The 21,901-nt window shown below is 37.9% G+C and overlaps 1 protein-coding gene across 4 annotated transcripts in view; it reads right to left on the reverse strand.

Moving 5' to 3' along the window:
* The window catches only part of FRAS1 (Fraser extracellular matrix complex subunit 1), a 480,560-nt gene that overhangs the window by 299,076 nt on the left and 159,583 nt on the right, over positions 1–21,901 (reverse strand). For all 4 annotated transcript variants that reach the window (XM_517202.8, XM_063808847.1, XM_024356095.3 and 1 more), the window contains exon 3: positions 2,654–2,761. In XM_517202.8, the coding sequence (XP_517202.4) occupies positions 2,654–2,761 (108 nt within the window). The remainder of the gene's footprint in view (positions 1–2,653; positions 2,762–21,901) is intronic.

Here is a 21,901-nt window from a genome sequence, read left to right on the forward strand (position 1 = left end):
ATTATGCATTATCTTTGAAAAACCAGAGATACTTTTTTTCTAAAAAAGCCAGACATTCCACCCTTACACCTAAAACCTTTGTTAGTAAGTATTCCATAACCTTAAAAATAAAATTCCAAACTCCATACTACAGCATACAAGGCTCTGCATAACCTCAAACTTACCAACTTTCTAGCCTCATCTCTCATTAATTCATTCATTCAGTCAGTAAAAAAAAAAAAATTATTGAGTGCCTACCATGTGTCAGGTGTTACTGTAGATGCTGTGGATATACAGAGAATAAAAGAGACAGTAAACGAAAAATACCATTAAAATAGATAGTAGTTAGTATCAAAAAGAAAAATAAAGTCTGGAAGAGGAATACAAAATGTGTGGTAGGGGGCAGAGATTTGCAATTTTACACAGAATGGCATCCAGGCAAGACTTGAAGTAAAAGATCAAGTAATATATGTATACATATATGTATATAAACACACATCTCTCTCATATATATATGCATACCAGGCACACTTCTGCCATAGAGCCTTTGCACTTTGCTGTTCCCTCTGAAATTGTTCTCTCAGATATATACATATATATTCAGGGAACAGCAAGGAGGCTTGGTGTCTGAAGCAGTGAGCAAGGGAGAAAACAGTAGAATATTAATTAGAGGGGTATAGTAGTACCTTAAAGGACATTGGGAAATGTTACTTTGAGTAAGAAGAGAAGCCACTGGAAGCCATTGGAGGGGTTTAAGGAGAGAAGCAACATGATCTGAGTTCAATTATATTAGGATCACTGTGGCTACTATATCAAAATTACAGTGAAAAAGGCAAGTATAGAAACAGCGAAACCAGTTAAGAGGCTATTGTGAGAATCCAGACAAAAGGATGATAATAATGGAACCAGACTGACAGCAAAGAAGTCACATTTGGAATTTACTGTTTCATGAAGGAAGAGCTGGGAGGGGGTTGTTAATGTACTAGATATGGGATGTGGGAGAAAGTGGGGAGTCAAAAGTGATGTTAAGTTTTTGGGCCACAGCAACTGGGAGAATGGGGTTGCCATTTACCAAGATGAGAAAAATTAGGAGAGCAAATTAGGAAGAGATGAAACCACAAGTTTGATATATAACAAAGATGGGAGACTTTTTCTGTGAAGGGCCAGATAGTAAATATTTAGCTTTTGAGAGTCACACATGGTCTACATGGCAACTATACAATGCTATTGTTGCAGCCAAGGTCTATACATAAACAAATAAGTGAGCCCGTGTTTCCATAAAACTTTATTTATCAATGGTGAAATTTGATTTCACATAATTTTCACATTATAAAATACTATTTTTTATTTTTTCAATCATTTCAAAATGTAAAAGCCACTCTTAGATCATAAGCTGCACAAAAACAGGCAGTGGGCCAGATTTAGTCTGCTAACCCCTGATATAGAGCATGTTTAGATTTCAGCAATGCAATCTATGTCTTCTAACATGTGATTCAGGGCTTCTTCCATGATAACACAATTCTTCACATGAAGTGGGGAAGGGCATTTTTCCATGGCGTTTTTGCCACCAGCTCAGATTCTGACATGACTTGCTTAGCAAGCCAAATAATGATTTTTTAAGGAATATTTACCCTATAAACATAAAGCTCCATAATATACAATAAAATCTTATCAAATTTGCCAATACTTAAAGTACTCCCAGCTTCTCAGGAATACACTCATGCAGAAATGAAGGAATACTCTTAAAGGCATACCTTCACTCCAGTGTCTGGTACAAACAGAACCTTATTAGCATTAGATGGCATAAAGACTCAAGATTAATTATTGGAGGAAGCCAAAAACTAGAAAAATAAACTTTTTAAATTGACAGAATGCTTTATGAATACAATAATTGGTCTTGTCCTGGGAGTTTCAGAAGTTCAAATTTAAAGCTTAAGCTTTTTTAAAAAATAGATTCACTTTAAAAAGAAAAGAGTCAGCAACTAGAAAAAGTATTATTCTAACAGAATAGATGTGTAGTCAGAAGAAAACTGAAAATTTTTAACAGAAGGGAAGGGAGGAAATACCAATCATAGACTTGGTCAAATACAAGGAGATTTATTGAGTCAAAGACTTGCTTATGTTCCTAGGGAGCCCAATGGTAGCACAATAATACAGTGGCAGACCCAAATGATATTTTTAGAAAATCTTTTTCAATAAGTCAGTTCTGACTTTCAATCCATTCGATGGTTCATGCATGTTGAAGTTAATGTCAGTAGCTTTGGCATCAGTCAGACTTCAGGTAAAATCTCTGGGCAGCAGTTTATTAATTGCATGATCATGGTTAAGTTGCTTAAAATCTCCAGGCTTCACATTCCTCATCTATAAAGTGGGGATAAAGATACCTACCCCACATAATATTAAATGGGATAACATTATTAAGACCTTAAGCCAAGTCCCTGGTCCAGAGTAAATGCCCAATAAATGGAAATTGGGATGTTCTTTGATATGATACGTTAAAATTCTGGAAAATAGGATATTCTTAGATGCAATATGTTAAAATTCTCTTCTGCATTTCATTAAGCTCCCAGTTAGAGATTAGAATAAATGTCAAAAACAGATGTCTGAAATGATCCAAAAACCTGACCCTTCACTGACTTTACCAATACATTTAGACACAATTAGGATACCGTACCTTCTCAAAGGCACATTGAGGGTTTCTGCAAACAGCAGGTTTGCAGATAACAATATCACCATGGCAACGGCAGCTCTGGCATGAATCGGGCTTCCAAATTGTGGCATCCTGCAAAGAGGCATAAGCTCTGATTTAAAAACTGATCAGTCAAGGTATGAGCACACAAAAGCTGCACCATCAATAGTCCCACATCCTGGACAATTACAAGACAAAGAAAAGTCACAGGCACACCACACACAGTACTTGCTGGGCACTGATTAAACCCCACAAGGCAATATAATCAGTATAATCCATTTCACAATAGTCAATCCACGTAGCCAAAGACAAGGGGATGCGGCAGAGAGCTGTCAATACCCAGAGTAAAAATCATCGATTGGCCTGAAACCACAGGAGAACAAGTTGCTCCCTGACTTGAAGTTTTGCTTTGCTGTTAACTAGCAGAAACCACTGGAGCATGTTTAAAGGAAAATGACACTTTTGACTAGCACTAACCAGCATCCTAAAAGCAGTATTCGCCACTAGATACCATAAGCACCACAGGCTTCATTTTTCGGCTCTTTGCTACTTCATCGTCTAACATTCATCAGAAACAAGGATTTGAGTAAGTAGTTGGATTTTTAAAGACAGATGCACCAACACATGTATGAGTGACTATTTTGTGCCTGGCTGGGTGCTGGGCATATTGAGGTATAAATGAAGCATAAGTGTGGGCAGTATCCATAAGGATCTCACAAATTATTTGGGGTCATGAACATGAGAGAATTAAATAAACATAAGTTAATGTTACTATGTTATTACTCCACAAATTGGAAAGGAAAACAATGGTCACCAACAGAAAAGTGAACCCTGGCTCAGTTAAGGGTCTCAGAAATTCCTTCCCTATTTCTCACCTTCCCTCATGCTGAATCCACATTTCAGTTGTGCCCATTTTGAAGTAACTTTGAAACCAACTGTCTCATAGCTTCCACAGATACCTGTTTCTGTCCATTGAAAGGCTGCTCTGATGACTTCAGATTGAAACACTAAAGATCCCATGGGCTGTACTGAGATTCATTTTCCCAGAGATTTCCTAGCCCAAATTCCTATTAGAGTTGAAAGCAGCCATACTGTTTGGCTAAATTTCAAACACTAAATCTTTTTGAAGAGTGCTGTCCATGTTATTCTCTGGTTTAAAAGTGTACACTGCTCAGGTGATGGGTGCACCAAAATCTCAGAAATCATCACTAAAGTATTTCTCCATGTAAACACCACCTGTTCCCAAAAAATCTATTGAAATAAAAAATTTAAAAAAAACCTCAAAGCCAATAAATAAATAAATAAATAAATAAATGCAACTATTTCATGGCTCATCTTTATCTCCAATGAGATAAAATGCAGACCCCATAATCTGATCCTCACCTATCTCCCTGGCCTTGACAACTTGGTCAACACTATTGGACAACCCCAGCCTCCTCTTTCCTGTTCTCATATCTCATTCTCCCCTGGATTTCTACTCTTCTCTGACTTTTCCTGAGAAGCATTTGCAACCAAGAAGCTTCTTCTAAGTCTCAGCACCTCAGAGATGAATCATTCCTAACCTTTAACTGCCATTCAGGTATAGCTCTTCACTATCCCTCTGTGACCTCACTTTTTCCTGCATGCACTGTTACACTGTTGTTTTGTTTTGTTTTGTAACAGGGTCTCACTGTGTCACCAGGCTGAAGTGCAGTGGCATGATCACAGCTCACTGCAGCCTCAACTTCCCAGGCTCAACTGATCCTCCCACCTCAGCCTCCCAAGTAGGTGGGACTACTGGCATGCACCACCACACTCAGATAATTTCTGTATTTTTTGTAAAGACAGGGTTTCACCATGTTGACCAGGCTGGTGACAAACTCCTAGGCTTAAGCAATCTGCCTGCCTTAGCTTTCCAAAGTGCTGGGCCTACAGGCATGAGCCACTGAGCCTGGCTCTGTCACACTTTATTGCACTCATTTATATTCCTGTTAGCCTTGCTGGACCAGACTGTGGGTGCCTGAAGTGGGAACTATCCTTGGCCTGGCACACTATAGATCCTTAGGAAGCAAGAGCTCATAGTTCCTACGTTGCTTAATGAAGGCCTGTTCCCTCCTTTCTAAACTTTCTCACCCTGTTTTCCTTAGTCAACAAGTAGTTGGAGTCCTACTAAAATACTTTAGGGAAGAGTAAGATAAGTTTCCAAGCTCCTGACAGAGTCCTTAGAACACCAACATCCAATTAGAGCTGAGATGAGCTAGGAAACTGGTGGATGCTAGCAATGGACATTTTCACACAAAATGGCAGAAACCAAATGTGATGGTTAATTTCATGTGCCAGCTTAGCTAGGCTATGGTGCCCACTTGTTTGGTCAAACACTAGTCTCAATGTCGCTGTGGAGGTACTTTGTAGAGGAGAGTACCATGAACAATCAGTTGACTTTTAAGCAAAAGAGATGACCCTCTGTAATATGGGTGGACTCATCCAATCAGTTAGTGATCTTAACCACAAAAACTGAGGTTTCCTGGAAAAAAAGGGAATTCAGCCTCAAGACTAAAATATAGCATTTCTGCCCAAGTTCCCAGACTGCTGACCTGCTCTATAATACAGTTTGAACTTGCCAGTCGCAATAATTGCATGAGCCAATCCCTTAAAATAAATCTCTCTGCCTCTGTCTTAGAGAGATATCCAATAGGACGTATATGAATATATTGTTGATTCTCTGGAGAACCTAGACTAATATACCAACATTGGTGTAGATTTACATGGATATACACAACATTTCCAAGCAAAAAATAAAATCACCCTTTAAAGTCAAGAAATGCTAAATTCATAACCTCTCAGGGAATGTGCTTCAAACTCTGTGGCCTCTCCAAAGTCATTTAGGAAATATAAAGTCTATCTGAGGTGAGATTACATTCCCAGTGTCTGATTTACAAAAATACTGAATCAAAGCAGAAGAGCACCAGAACTTTGCTTAGAATACCTCTGAATTTCTTTCTTTTTATTGCTATGGCACATTACTCAAAATTGGCAATAGTGTAACTATTACTGTCTACTCTTAACCCAAAGAGCAATGACAAGAAGGTGAGGAAAAGGCCAGGTGCGGCAGCTCACGCCTGTAATCCCAGCACTTTCGGGGGCCGAGGCGGGTGGATCACGAGGTCAGGAGATCGAGATCATCCTGGCTAACACAGCGAAACCCTGTCTCTACTAAAAATACAAAAAATTAGCCGGGCGCAGTGGCGGGTGCCTGTAGTCCCAGCTACTCGGGAGGCTAAGGCAGGAGAATGGCGTGAACCCGGGAGGCGGAGCTTGCAGTGAGCCAAGATCACGCCACTGCACTCCCGCCTGGGTGACAGAGCGAGACTCTGTCTCAAAAAAATAAATAAAAATAAATAAAATAAAACAAGAAGGTGAGGAAAAACAAGTTTATTCCCAAGCACAATGTAGTACGTTTCCTGCTGATTTCAAGAAAACAATCTTGGTTTCAGGATACAGATTAAATAAAAATGACTGCTTCACAAAGCCAGCAGCTACTATTTATTGATCACTTACTCACGCTCCCCACTCTGGGAGCAGGAAGTGCTGACCACAGGGACAATTGTGGAATAGAGGGAGGGTGGCTTTTCCCACCTCTGCCATCTTCCTGCAAGGCTGGAGAAAGTATCTGTAGTCAATGCTACACAAAGCCCTTACATACATGTCAACCCTATGAAACTGGCACTATTATTATGATTTCGATTTTACAGATGAGAAAACAGGATGAGTGAGATTGAACCAGTTGCCCAAGTTCACAGAGCTGTTAGGAGACCTAAGGACTCAGGCTCTGGAGACAGACTGACTAGGTTTGAATCCTGGTGACACCATTTATTAACTGAGTTTGTTATTGAGTTAATATGTCTATGCCCAGGTTCTTCATCTGTAAAATAGAAATGAGAAAGTACTTATTCAATAAGTTTATTGAAAGCATCAAAGGAGATGCTGTATTTAAAGATATGTGAACAGTGTCTGGCACTTATTAAGGGACCATTAAATGTAATTTATTTTTAATCCGAATGTTTTCTATTATGTCACAGGCATTCAGCAAATGTCTTCTAACTATTTCATTTTCTCAAAGGGAAAACAGTCCTATAAGTACTTTGACTTTCCCATCTTCTCATTCCAGTCTACACAAGTAAAACCTAGCAGAGTGAAATTATTACTTAATTAGGACCCTAGCATTTAGAGGATCCAGAACATTGTTGAATAAGGGAGAAATGAATCTATAGGTTGAGTTTTCAAGACAACTTGGGAAATTCAAAAAGTCTCTATCTCACTAAGCTGGTATAATCATGGGCCATGTCTTTGACCCAGAAATTGGTTGGCCACGCCAGCTTTTATGTGCTCCCTTAAGCTTGGTATGACTCTAAGTGCCAGTCGTATTTATTCTCTCCAGATGCAACATTCTTACTTCTTGAGGTGAGTTCTTCTCTGCACTTCAATTATTTTGACAGTGACCTCCAAACTTGAAAGCAGTCCATTATACTTTTAAGCTGCCCTCAGTCGCTGGACTTGGCTTACTAAACTGTAAACAGTATCTTCTAAGAACATGGAGTAGGTTATTCACTTTCATTCTTTCATTCACAAAACCATAGTTTTTCTTTATGTTAATTCAAAGTTTAAATGTATCTGGGCTTAGGAAGCCTTCCTGATATGTTTACCTATCTGTCTTCCCAGCAGACTATGACTCTTCAAACAAGGAGATCTCATTTGATTCCTCTTTGTATATCTCAAAATTCACTTAGCACAGTTTCTGTATGTCGACTGAATTAATTAATAATCAACCCTGAGTTTGTTTACCCACACAAAAATATCTATTCATAAGAATTGAGATACTCCAGATAGGTTGTGAGAGCTTGAGAAAACAATGTTTAAATGATGTCACTACAAAATATAATGTTGAATGTCATTACTACATTAATGTCAAACTATGTTAACAGAAAAATTTTCTTCATCTAGGTATTGGACCTATCAAAAATCTTCCTTGTACCAGCCAGGCACGGTGGCTCACGCCTGTAATCCCAGCACTTTGGGAGGCTGAGGCAGGCAGATCACGAGGTCAGGAGATTGAAACCATACTGGCTAACACGGTGAAACCCTGTCTCTACTAAAAACACAAAAAATTAGCTGGGCGTGGTGGCGGGCGCCTGTAGTCCCAGCTACTTGGGAGGCTGAGGCAGGAGAATGGCATGAACCCGGGAGGCGGAGCTTGCAGTGAGCCGAGATCGCACCACTGCACTCTAGCCTGGGAGACAGAGTGAGACTCTGTCTCAAAAAAAAAAAAATCTTCCTTGTATTAATATCTCTATGGAACTAAATAATGTGTTATGGTTAATTTTAAGTAAAATGAGTCCTTTACCAAGGCCTGGACAGATGGCCATGTTTTTCAGGTCTTAATCTTTACAAATCAATTATATGGTCACATAAAGTTGCTTTATGAAAGCAGGGAAGCTAGAGTTCTTCAATAGCTAGAACTTTGGATAAAGCCATAAAATCCAAAGTAATAACATTGTAAACTAAGTTTTACAGATTTTCCATGTTGCTATTGCAATTCCGATATTTTAAAATCCTCCTTTCCAATCTAACACACTCAGCAAAAGAAATACTCTTAAAATAGCTTTTCACTAGAAGATAGATTAAAGGATTAGATTATGACAAGCCTAAAAAGCAATGAAAATATCTTTGTAAACAGCTTTTAATATTTTTAATAATATATGAATAAAATGTTCTTGCAAATAATATAATGCCTCCATCCCCAAATACTTCAAAGTAATAGCAAGGTGCTTTAAAAAAAAAACAACTTGTTTCACTTGGGAAAGTATTTACTGAATATTTGATTAATGCTAATAATAAACAATAAATATATCTTTAATAAGTACTCAAATTTCTGGGGGGGGATTATTTACAGAATTCTAAAGAGCAGTATATCAACTGTCAACATAAATTTTCTTTCATCTAAATGGTGTAATAACCCTACTTTAATTATTGATTAATTCATCTCATTTTAAATTCCCTTGGCTTCTTAGACCAAAAGTGAGAAAGAAAGAATAAAGCTCCCCAAAAGCTGTGTTTTCAAGTTACAAAACAGTATGTAGATATAATATTTTTGTAATAAAAATATATCTATGTGCATAGAAACAAACTGTGGAATTATATAAACCAGTAAGTGAGGGGTAGATAATTCTGTGTGTGAGTTCCAGAAGATTTTTTGTTTTCCTTTATCCTTATCTGTATTTTCCGTTTTTCAACAACAAAGATATATAATTTATATATATATAATTTATGTGATCTTTTGAAGTTACTTTTAAAATATAAGGTGCCCAGGCACAGTGGCTCACGCCTGTAATCCCAGCACTTTGGGAGACCAAGGAGGGTGAATCACGAGGTCAGGAGTTTGAGACCAGCCTGGCCAACATGGTGAAGCCCCATCGCTACTAAAAATAGAAAAAAAATTGCTGGGCATGGTGGCAGGTGCCTGTAATCCCAGCTACTCAGGAGGCTGAGGCAGGAGAATCGTTTGAACCCGGGAGGCGGAGGTTGCAGTGAGCCGAGTTCGTGCCACTGCACTCCAGCACCAGCAACAGTGTGAGACTCCGTCTCAAAAAAATAATAACAATAAAATAAAATATAAGGTAAAAAAACAAAAAATGTTATGCTTTTTTCCCCAGTCTACTATATGTAGATAGACCCTGGACTACAGAGTTGAAATGTCATGGGGGAGGGAATTTAAATAAAAAGCACTTAGCAAATACATAACAGTAGCAATTTATCTAAATTTCCTGAGCTATCCCCAAACCTTGTACTCAGTAAAATTTTTAAAAATTAACAGTGTTTCCTACTTGCCCTTCAAAGCAGCGAACAGGACGCAATATTCAACTAAGTCTCATGTCTTCATTTCTGGAGGTTCATTTTCCTGACAAGTCTGGTTTTCAGGAAAGATAATCTATAAAAAAGGATTCTTTGACCCAGCTCCCATTCAGACACAGAAATAATGGTCCTTGTTTGTCAGGGAACCATGAAGAAACGAATCAATAACTTTCATAAGGTTATTTTAGAGTGCAATTCTTTCCCCAAGTGCCCTTCTTCAGACAGCTTAGATAAACAATACCTTTTCCATTGGTTCTCAATTTAAAGTTCATGTAAAGCTCCTCACCCTGTCCCAAATAAAAAGGAGCAGAGGACACTTACCGTTAAGAAAAGATGTGAGACTTTGTATTTACATTAAATTCTCTCCTTTCAGGAGGAGCAAATACAGGTTAATTAAAAAACAAAATTGTGATACACTTCCTGTTTGAGACCTATTTCAAAGGCTTGTTTCATATAATACCCCCTTAAGGAGTTTCTTGTTTTACACATCAAAAACCTAAGCAGTTTCCCATTTCAGCATCCTGGCATGATTAGCTTGTACCTGATCTCCTCCTCCAGCTGTCTTAAAATGATAAACCTGAAGGCATAGCTATAAGAGTATCAACTTGTATACAGAAACAACAGCATGAATCACAGATGAAAAGATTGCTGCTAATTATAGCTTAAAAATATCTTTGTGCAAGAGACCCTGAACAACATAGTAAGTTAGCATCATGCTTTGGTACAGAAGTCTTAGAATAGTGTGGTGCCAAGGGTGGAGGTAGGGAGATGGAAGGAAAGGGACAAGCTACCTCCAAGTGCTTCCCAGGTCCTCCACATACTCATGATGGTACAACTTCTCACAGCATCCTGTGAAACTGACATCATGACTCTGATTTTATAAATGAGGGAATAAGGTGTGAAAAGGCAGAGTGAATTGTCCAGAGCTCAGCTATTAGGAGCTAATAGGAGCGGCTAGATCTGGGATTCAAACCCAGCCTTTTTTTTTTTTACTCTGTGCTGTTATCATATAATATCAATAACAATGCCTTATATTGTATAGCAGTCTTACCATTTCAAATCTCTCTTACTTCTACTCTCTGACTTTAACAGACTACCCAGGTGGGACACACTAGGGCAGTGCTGCCTACATTTACAGATAAAGGGACTGTGAAGCTTAAGGGACTTACTTGCCCAATATGTTCGCATGCCGGCAACAGCATACTCCCACCCTTCTTAATCTAACTTCCACACATCCTCCAGGTCTCAGCTGAAATATCACTTCCTCAGATTAGCCTTTTCTGCCTCCTTAACCAAGTAAATATTCCACTACCTCATGTCTCAAAGCTCCACCTGCTTCCACAAAGCCAGGCTTAGTCCTCTAAGTTTTGTTTTACAAAGAAAAAAAAAAAAAACAAGGACAAAGAGGGCACCTCTGGGTCCCAAATTCTTTGGCATTTTCACCTTTTTATTTCTTCCTAAAACCTTTGAGATAGATTTTATCATCTCCATTTTACAGATAAGGAAACCAAAGTTCAGAGAGGTTAAGTAATGTCCCAAAGCTTGTAACTGATGGTATTAATGCCTATATTTCAACCAGTGTCCATTTGATTTCGAAGCTTATGTTTTTCCCACCAAACCCACCTCCATACCCACAGGCTTGGTTTATGAACATAGGTCATATACCACACTAAGTCAGGTAGCAATGCTAAAATGGTAGAATAGGCAAACTTGAGTTCAAACACAAGTTCATTCACTTCTTAGCTTTAGGACTTCACACAAATCTCTTAGCTTTTCTGAGTCTCTGTTTCCTAATATGCAAACTAAGGATAAGATTGGACTCAATCAGGTGACAGTAAAGATGAAATAAGTTAATGTACTTGTATTACCACAGTGACTTGTCCTTAGAAAGTACTCAATAAATGTTAGCTATGAGCTCGGACACTTGCCACAATCTAAGCCTGTTGATCACGATATTTTCTGTGACAGAGGGAGTAGGTGTAGCATTTAGAGCTATAGAAAATCCCTGCTGGAATTTCCAGCTTCCAAGATAAGAAGAAGATAACTTTTCCATTGCTTAAATGTTTGTACATATTCCACTACTGAGTGCTATAGAGACTATACTTCTAGAGTAGTACACACACATACACACACAAAATAGGATATCTTCAAAATATAGAATAAAACAAAATACCCAGAGAATGTGCTCCTCTTCATTCCAAATTCTGAAGCAATAGAAATACAGGCTGAGTTCTGTAACTGTCTATTGTTTACACCCAGTTTTCCACTTGTTCTAACATAATCCTGTAATAGTGAGAGCCTGATCTAAGAGAACCCCTATGACAGATTAACCATTATAAATTCCTAGAGATGTTAACCACAGAAATTCCATTATGAGTAAAACATGTGCCTCATCTTTCCACTTTAAGTAATCCAGATATTAGGGAGACTTTACTGTAGCTTAAGCTTATAATTTCTTTCTTTCTCTATTAATTCAGCTCCCAGAGACTTCATTTCATATTCCTAAGGGAAATGGGAGAAAAAAGTAAACATTCAAAATGTTTGCACATGAAATTAAATTATAGCTACACCATTATCTCTCATATTAAAATTATTTATTTTCTTGTCAACTTCCTCCACTAGATCATTATCATTCATTTTATAATTAGTTTTTGACTTTTCTGTCTCCCTTCCCAAGAGTAGGGACAATTTCTTTATATATAGGTAGCTTTGTATTCTTGTAGTGACTAAAACATAGCAGGCACTTAATGTTTTTGAATGAGTTGATGGATGGACAGATGGGCATATATTCTCAAATTTGGAGAATTGCTAACTATTTTATGATGTCATTGCTGAAAAGTTGGATACACGGATGACAGCATTAAGTTCAACATGCTGCCCTTGAAAATCCTTGCTGCTGCAATAGCCACCTTCAATCTAAGCTGTTTGAGATCTTGCCTTCTAGATTAATATATCAGTCAAGACCTTTGCTCTAAAAGTGCTTCTCTACTTCTGACTGAATGCCAGGCCAATTCTATTGTGATCTGGCATGCCACAGCTGTGTCATATCTTTTAAAGCTCTGCTGCATGTTCTCAATCCCTAACTCTTCCTCTAGCCAGCCCCTTGGCCATTTAAACTGGCCATCCACTAAATGGCTGAGTTGTACTAACACTCACATTCAATTAGGTAAAGCCACATCCTACTAAGTGTGTTTCTAAACCTGGCAGAGGCCCTGAGTTCAAGGTTTCATTGCCAGTGACTCAGCCTCATGATGTTAACCAGGTCTCCTATATGAGGCCATACCATCTCAAGAGGCATTTAAAAATTTGCTTTGAAGACTGCTGGTTTAGAGGTGATTTTAGCATTTAATGAATAGGGGTCCTAAATTCTAGATGTCATATAATGAGTGAGACATAACTGCACCAAGAAAAAGTGTCCCACTTTCACATGACTTTCAAATGTCCACACATTCATGTCAGTGAAAAATCTGATTATATATCCTAACTCTATTTTACACATAAACCCAAAGTACTTTATCATGATGTAATAATATACACTGAATTATCCAGGGACTTAACTAGTCAAGGAAAGGCTGTACTCTATTTTATTCAGAAATTAATGAAGATAATGAAAGACAATAGATACATATCTTGAAACATGTTAAATAACTACTAATATTTCCACAGATAACCAGTATCTACAAACGCAATTAAATGGAAATCCTAGAACACAAAAAGTCAAACAAATAAAATTAATTTTGCTTAACGGCAGACTGGCTATACCTAAAGAAAACAAGAATGTAAGTCAATACAAAATATCTAAACTGAAGCAGAAAAAACCAAAAGGATAAAAAACACAGAAAAGAGCATTAGTGACACATGGAACATATTACAAAGTTCAACAAATGGGTGATTGAGTTCTAAAGACAAAATGACAGAAATGGGCAGAAACACATTTTTTTTAAAATATGGCCAAGAATTTTCTAAAACTGAAGGAAAATATCAAACCACAAATTCAAGAATTGCTATGAATATTGATCAGAATAATAAACAAAACAACACCTAAGCACTTCAGAATAAGACTGCTAAAAATGAACAGCAAAGAGAAAACTCTTTTAAGCCACAGAGGGGTAGGAAATTATTTTCAAATAAAAATGCCAAAACTGATAGCTAACTTCTCCACACGTTAAAAAAAAAAAAAGATGGAACTCAGAAGACAAATATTTAAATTGCTGAATGAAAACAGTCACTAAGAATTCTATACCCAGCAAAAATACCTTTCAAGAATGAAAATGACATAAAAATGTTTTAAATTAATAAAACTAGTGAGAATTTGTCACCTTCAGATCCAAACTAAAACAATACTAAAGGAAGTTCTCCAGGCAATAAGAAAATGACTCTAAATAGAAACACAGTAATGTAGGAAGAAATTTAGAATAATAGGTTAAATATATAGGTAGATCTAAATAATAACTATATAAAACAAAAATAATAACGTCTGGTGGGATTTAACACATGTGTAAATACAAAATGCACAAAAACATGCAAGATAGGAGATGGATGAAAAAACGGAGAATTCAAAGGTTATAGTAATGGCTGAGAAGAGGTAAATACAATGTTTAACACAATGATTAACACATTGCAATATCTAGGGTAACCACTAAAGGAATAGTAAAAGTGTGTTTAACTAACAAACTAAGAATAATGAACTGAAATATTTAAAACATAATGGATTGATTCAAAGACAAAAAGAAAGGGGAAAAATATACAGAATGGGAGTAACAAATAGAAAGCAAATAGTAAGGTAGATATAAACCTACTCAATAATTATAATGCAGGAACATGTTAAAAGATAAAAATTGTCAGACTGGATAAAGGCAAAGCAGTGGATCCAATAACATTGAGAGCCATTATTATCAAGTATGAACTGAATGTCTTAAAGAATAAATCCCAATATGTGTATTTATATATATTTATGCCTCATTCAAAATAGAATTTTAGACTGTAAATTCTTAAAGAATTCAAGGCATCAAGAATTTACTGAGGATCTATCACATGGTAAGCAATGTGGAAGATATAGATGAATAAAATCTAACCCACATACGGAAGACTACAGCCTGGTCCTTTACAACTGCTCTTGAGCTGGAAATATAGTTAAAGAAGCAAGACTTCTGAAACAATTAGGGAACAAAGCAAAATAAATAATTAGAGAGGGAACATACTATAGAAAAAGAGCTGTGGACTGGGAGTCAGAACCTGGATTCTGGCCCAGACTTGGCCTTTACCAAGCTGGGTAAACCAGATAAACCGCCTCCCTGGGCCTCTGGTTCCTCCTCCACGAAACTTAGAGATTAGCCCACATGGTCCATAATCTTGAGATGGATTGCAAACTCAGGTAACTCTGAGTTCAAATGTAGTTCCCTAACTTAACAATTCCAGAACCATAAGCAAGGTAAGTATCTTGACCAAGCCTCCATTTTCTTTTTCTTAAAAAGAACAAAAATAACAAAATCAATCCTAGAGGAATGTCAGGGGGATATATCAGATAACACATCTGAGATTCCTTAGCACCATGCTCAGCACTCACAGGGTAGAACAGAGGCTCTCAGACATCCATCCTCAGACCTTTCCTGTGCTCCAGTCACATCCTATATGACCTGTTTCTCAGAGAGGTCATCAATGTACACCCCTGCATGGAATTTGTAAAGCAATTTATCATGTACTGGATTTCTTCCTTTGCGTGCATTTCAGTATATGACCACTACTAATGCGCAAACAAGTTAGAAAGGGTACCTTTCAAAATATGATATCCATAGAGACACTGCTTTTTAAAAATCAAACACAAAAATCTCCCAAGCCACATTTTAAAACGTCATTACAAAAGTTATATGCCAGCCGGACACAGTGGCTTATGCCTGTAATCTCAGCACTTTGGGACGCTGAGGGAGGAGGATCACTTGGGCCCAGGAGTTTGAAACCAGCCTGGGCAACATAGTGAGACCCTATCTCAACAAAAAATAAATAATTAGCTGGGTGCCGTGGTGCGCATCTGTGGTCCCAGCTACATGGGAAGCTGAGGTGGGGGGATTGCTTGAGACTGGGAAGTCGAGGCTGCAGTGAGCCATGATCACAGTACTGCACTCCAATCTGGGCAACAAAGTGGGACTCTGCCTCAAAAAACAAAAGTTATATGCCCACACACATCCTCATAGCTACTATTTACTGAGCAATTATTACATACACATATATACACATGTATATTATTGGTGTAATATACATATTACATACATAGACATATTGCATACATACGTATGTATATTTATATGTGACATTGAATCCTCATAAAAATACTATGAAGTAGTTATTACCACTACTGTTTTATAAAACAAGAACATAAAGAACGTCTGGTCAGTTATCACACAAATGGTGAAGCCAGGATTTGAAAGTAGGACTGACTGGCGTCAAGGACCATGATCTTTCAAATAAAAAGTGATTCTGGTTTCAGGAAGAACAGCTTTCACCAGTTTTGAGCCACTGATCAATAGATCTAATTGACTTTGGCTGCCACTATTACCTATAGCCTGTCTTTTTTCAGCTGGTAAGGATTTCTGGGAGGGAGGGAATCAGGGATCCTCAAGGGCGGCCGGCCCTGTCTCAGCAGCCTGACTCTCAATATCTTCCTAAGATCTTAAGTTTCTAAGGAAATAAAAACAGTTTCTCCACTGGAAATGTTTTAGGAAGCTTTCCATAAAGCCACATGACATAAAATAATAATAATAATATAGTAACAAAACTGTGCTACACAACACTGTTCAAAGCAACCTCTTTCATTTTGGCAAACAGGAAGTGTATAAGAATTGCTTCACTGCTTCTATTTCCATTTCTTGGGTTCGAAGTAGAAATATTATGGAAATATAATATTAAATGTAATATTATAGAAATCTAATTTCTAAGTCAGAGATAATAAATAGGCTTTATCACACAGGCCAGCCCTGGAAATAGTTATCTGAAGTGCTATGTTGAGGAGGATTCTGAAGCTCTGTTTGGCAAGTGAAATGGGAAAGATTACCATTGTCTGTGCAGGCTCAGGGTTAAGCTGAGAAGAGGAATGGGAGTACCTACACCATATGTTCCCATGTACTAAGCCAACATAATCTACCCTAAAGTGTTGTTCACTACTGTCATTAGATTAATGAACTGAAGTAGAAAGAAAAGAAAGCTGCCTGGGCCAAAACCACCAAGATGATCAAATTAAATGGTAAACTAATCATTGACATTTTACTTTCCTTATTTTTTCCATTAAGCTATTCAACTCTTTACAGACATGTAAACCTTTCCTCATTCATAACTAGTTTACAAAATGGGCTTCTGTTCTGCATCAACTATTTTTCCAAGAACACCCTGGCACGATGGGCCACAACTGGCATGTGAATTCAGCATCTTCACCCCCAGGGATGTGGATCCCATCCCCATTCCAAACCAAGAGGAAATTAACTGCCAGGGAGGCGGAGCCCATCCCCATTCCAAACCAAGAGGAAATTAACTGACAGTTCTGATGGGAATGACATACTGACTCAGTACTCAGACCAAGCAATCCACTCCCGCAGTCAGCAAAATACACACTGGTTGTATTCTCTAACAACACAAAAATGCTTCACTCGATTTGCTTCCAGCCTCACTGTTTGCCAGGAAGCCACTGAAAAGAAGCAGGTATCAAGTGTCTCAGAGGAAGACCCTCCCAGGGTTCATTGTCAAATCCAGAGGCAGAACCCAGAGCAATTACACTTCTGGTACAATTACCAGCATCGCCCACTCCCTGCCAAGTGAGGAGGCTTGGCAGCTGAATAATACAGCTTTCATTTTACATTTCCACTCCAATTAGCTGACAGTACTAGTCAATTGGCTGAATAAAACAAAATGCAGGGGAAGTTGAAAGGCCTCTATGTGGTTTGCAGAGCTGTGCCTTTGAGAACAATGATAAGATGAAAGGGACTGAAAAGCAAATTAGGAGACCCACTGCAACAAAAGAGCAGGCTGCAGACAACCCACAAGTGGGATGGATGGTTTAAATGGCGCGTCAGAGATATTTAAGCTTACCACCCATCCCACCTACTGTTTGTTTTACTAATAGCAAGAAAATTAAATTGCCGCCCCTGAACTTACTCACTGCCAGGTCTAGCTGGGACTTACTAGCATCGCCAGCATATACATGCAAAGGCAAACATTCTCCTAAGAACTTTTAGCCTTTCTTTCTGCCCTGCAGTCAACATTTACGGAGGAGTTGCTGTGTGCAAAGCCCCACTAGTGGTTAGGAGCTGTTATGGAAATAGAAGACAATGAGTTTCTGGGGAAGTTCATGGGCTCATCGGTGAGATGAAATGCACACGCATGAAATAAGCAGGAGACCACACAGTGGACAGCAACGGGAGAGGGTGGCAGAAAGCAACTTTGAATAACTGGACCATTAAAACTTGCTGACCAGTGCCAGAATCCTAGTGAATCCCACTGTGGTGTTCCAACAGATTCCACAGGAGTCCTCCCAAGTTCTGGCTTGATAACTCCGTAACTCTTCCAGAGCTGAGCAGAATCAACCAGTGCCTTGAGCCCATTAATACATAGTCCAGATTGAACCAGGGCAGAGCTCCAGGGGGGCAGAGCTCCACGGCTCTGCCCTGCTCACCTGTATTCTTCCAGACCTTATACGAGGCTAATGACACCCACTGTTAACAGGGAAAGTTCTATCTGGTCACACTGAGGATAAACCTGAGACTTCCAGTATGGTTGAGGAATGATTCTGTTAAAGACAGAGTGAACACTATAATTTGTTTCCTAGGCTTCATCCAAAATATACTATTTCAGTCTTTATTCATTTTTGGCCCCATGACTGACATACAATATGGGACTTACAGGGGTGTTGTGACCTTGTCCAAAAGACTCATGTCAAATGTAGGAAAGAGGAAGTATTCATTAGCAAAGCAGGGTTTGCTGCAAAACTCTCTGTAGGACAATATGTGCCTGAATCATACTGTTCAACACACACAAGGTGGTTTAATAAGAGCCCCTTCTAAAAATGGGAGGACGGTGAGCCACACAATGCAAAGAATGAAATGAAGCTTGGCAAGGATACATGTATATTTGTAGAAAATAACAGTATTTGGCGAATGAGGGTCCCTTCTAAGGCATACCAACTGGTTTATTTCTGAGATAACAGTTAGATCTTATAAACATGGAAAATGGCATCTTACTTAGATGATCTGCATAAATAAAGACAGAACATATGCAAATTTTTTAAAGTTTCTAATACATATGCAAAAAAACCCTCAGGTAATTCTACTTCAACTATCAATTAATCAGCCCAGAAGTTGTTTACCATCAAGTTAGCTTTGTGTACGTACAGTATTTATAATAAGTAAAGATGTTTTACAGAGAAGGAAAAAAATCTTACAATACTAATGGAGGACATGAAAGAAATTTGATATATTTAGCCTTTATAATAAATTCTATATTACCATTTCTTGAGTTAAAAAACATAACTGGTTATGTATTACTATTATTATTTTGAGAGAGTCTGGCTATGTCGCCCAGGCTGGAGTGCAGTGGCGTGATCTCAGCTCACGGCAATCTCTGCCTCCTGGGCTCAAGCCATCCTCCCACTTCAGCCTCCCAAGTAGCTGAGACTACAGGTGCACACCACCACATCTGGCTAATTTTTGTATTTTTTGTAGAGACAGGGTTTTGCCATGTCACCCAGACTGGTCTCAAACTCCTAAGCTCAAGCCATCTGCCCGCCTCAGCCTCCCAAAGTCAGTTGTGAGCCACCATGCCCAGCCTGTATTATTTTTAAATAAACATGTGTTAATTTCTTTAAAAAGAAAGAAAAAGAAAAAAATGCTACTAGTATTCTTGAAATTTTCATAGTAACATTCATAAGAAATATCTGTATTCTTGAGATGAGCTGCTAAATAAAATGGCTAGAGAGAGAGTAGGTACAATCAAAGGCTGCTCTAGTCTCACACCTTCAGATTAGAAGATTTACTGTCTGAATGGACTGTAATATTTTGTTGCTTTGATTGTTCTATTAATGAAATTAGATTACACAGAACATGAGAAATTTTCTCCATTTGGTTCCTTTTCCACAATACAGAAAAATCGCCACTACAGGTAAGAACAAGATTGTAGCTATACTCATAGTAGACAACATATTTTTTTAGAACTGCCTGGACTTGTCTCAACCTAGACATTGTGGGCCATTTGGTCTCTTGTAACTACTCAACTATGTAAACTCAACTTTGTCAACGTTGTAGAGAAAAAGCCACAGACAACATGTAAATAAATCAGCAGGGCTATGTTCCAATAAACCTTTACTTGGGGGTACTGACATATCATTTTCATGTGTCACAAAATACTTTTATGATTTTTTAAGCCATTTAAAAATGTAAAATCCATTCTTGGCTGAATTTGACCAGCCATAGACTGAATTTGGCCCACAAGCTATAGTCCACGAACGTCTAATCTACTGCATCAGAAAAAGCAGAAGAAAATGTGAATCAACAAAATAGATTGTGTCTGTATCATTCAAAGGGATAAATGAGGGAACAGTGTTAAAGATTCTGGTCAATTTGGAGATGATAAAATGAGAGGAGTCTTCAAAGAGTTAATCATCTACTCCAATCCACATCACTACTGCCCTCTGACTCTTGAGCCTGCTGATAAAATTCCAGCTCCTGTTCCTGTCCTTGAGCTGTACTAGAGGATATGGGATGAGCAAGACTGTCATCTCCTCTGTCAGTGAGAATGATGGGCCTTCATTACCTGATTCTAGACTGAAAAGAAAAGTATTAGTACTTGGATACCTGCCTATCCCAGAGCAAAACAAGTTTTTTTCTGCAGAGAAAACAAAAGGAACTAACTTCTGCCAATGAAAAAAACCTTCATGAAATTTATTATCTATGGAGTGGCAGCAAAAATAGGCCCAACAAAATGTTAAGTTCCAAATTTGTAGCAGCAAGGCAATTACTTATCCTGACATCTTAAGTAAACTCTGGAGAAAACTCAACCTTCTCAACAAAGTTTATTATTGTTTCTCAAGGATGAAACAGGTATCTTACACAAATATATTTTAAATTCAACATGTTATTTAGATGCTTAATCAATCTGGTCTGGCAGGTGGCTCTTTTCAAAGCTTTTTAAAAATACACTTTTGTTTAGTAATATATACTATCTGTCCTAGAAACTGGCTTGATATCTACATTACACATGATCAATTGTTGCTATGTCTAAAAGAAAAAGCAATTAGGAAATATATTATTTGTGGTTCTACTTCCACTGTTTATAAGCAGATAATACATTTTTTGTTGTCTTAAAAAAGTTTTAATATTTTGATTTTCTAAAATAATAGGTCTTTGGTGTGAAATAAAACATACTCATGAAAATTCAAATAGAATTCATTTGCTAAAAGACAAAAATGGCCTTAAATGAGGTAGAACTTCATTCTTAAGCAAACAAGTAATTCAGTCTGATAATAGATGTATAAGTAGGGCTGCAATTCACTGATATATTAATAGATCTTCCCTAATAAGAACATTAAATAGCATTTGGTTTATAGCATGAAAAAATAAAATTATCTCCAAGATGAGAAAGCAAAAAACCAGCAAAAGAATGTAATTACCATAGAAGCATTTCCTGAATTATACTGGAGCTGAAATCCTCTATTAGGGAAAATGAACCCTAAAATACACCATGTTCCCTCTATAAGAATAGAAAGAAATGTGTCTTTTGTAAACTTCAAGGTCATCTTTTGTGAATTGAAAGGATAAAGAATTTGTTTTAATGATCATTTTCTAAGAAATATCACATTTTATATTTGGAAAATCACACAGAGAAGGCAGACTCAGAATATTTGGATGCAAGCAAACTACATGTGTCACCTTCTCACTAATCTCCCAAACAAATTGGTTTCTTGTCCCCTCCCACAGGTGACAAGTGGGTGGCTCTGGGTTTGGAACAGTGCTGGATCAACATTTGTTTCAGTACCTCTGGGAAGACTGGTTTGACTGATTCTGGGGCTAACTCTCTGCAATCTCAAGATTAGGGCCAGAATGACAGTGGATCCAAACATTCTACAGAGTAATTCTCTCAGATCTGCCATTAGACAAGATCCAGGAGCTAGGTCAGAACCTAGGTTTCAATCAGATATCATACGACAAACAGTATGCACTTGATGATCCATCTCCACACAGTCTGCAACTGTCCACTCCTGGCTTGGTGATGCAATGCTCACGTAATGAACTGTATTGAACTTGGGAAATGCATAGTCTCCAATTCAGAATAGGTTGAACAAATCACAGCACATGTGAGCATATTTCC

This window comes from Pan troglodytes, chromosome 3 (assembly GCF_028858775.2).
Source record: "Pan troglodytes isolate AG18354 chromosome 3, NHGRI_mPanTro3-v2.0_pri, whole genome shotgun sequence".
NCBI lineage: Eukaryota > Metazoa > Chordata > Mammalia > Primates > Hominidae > Pan > Pan troglodytes.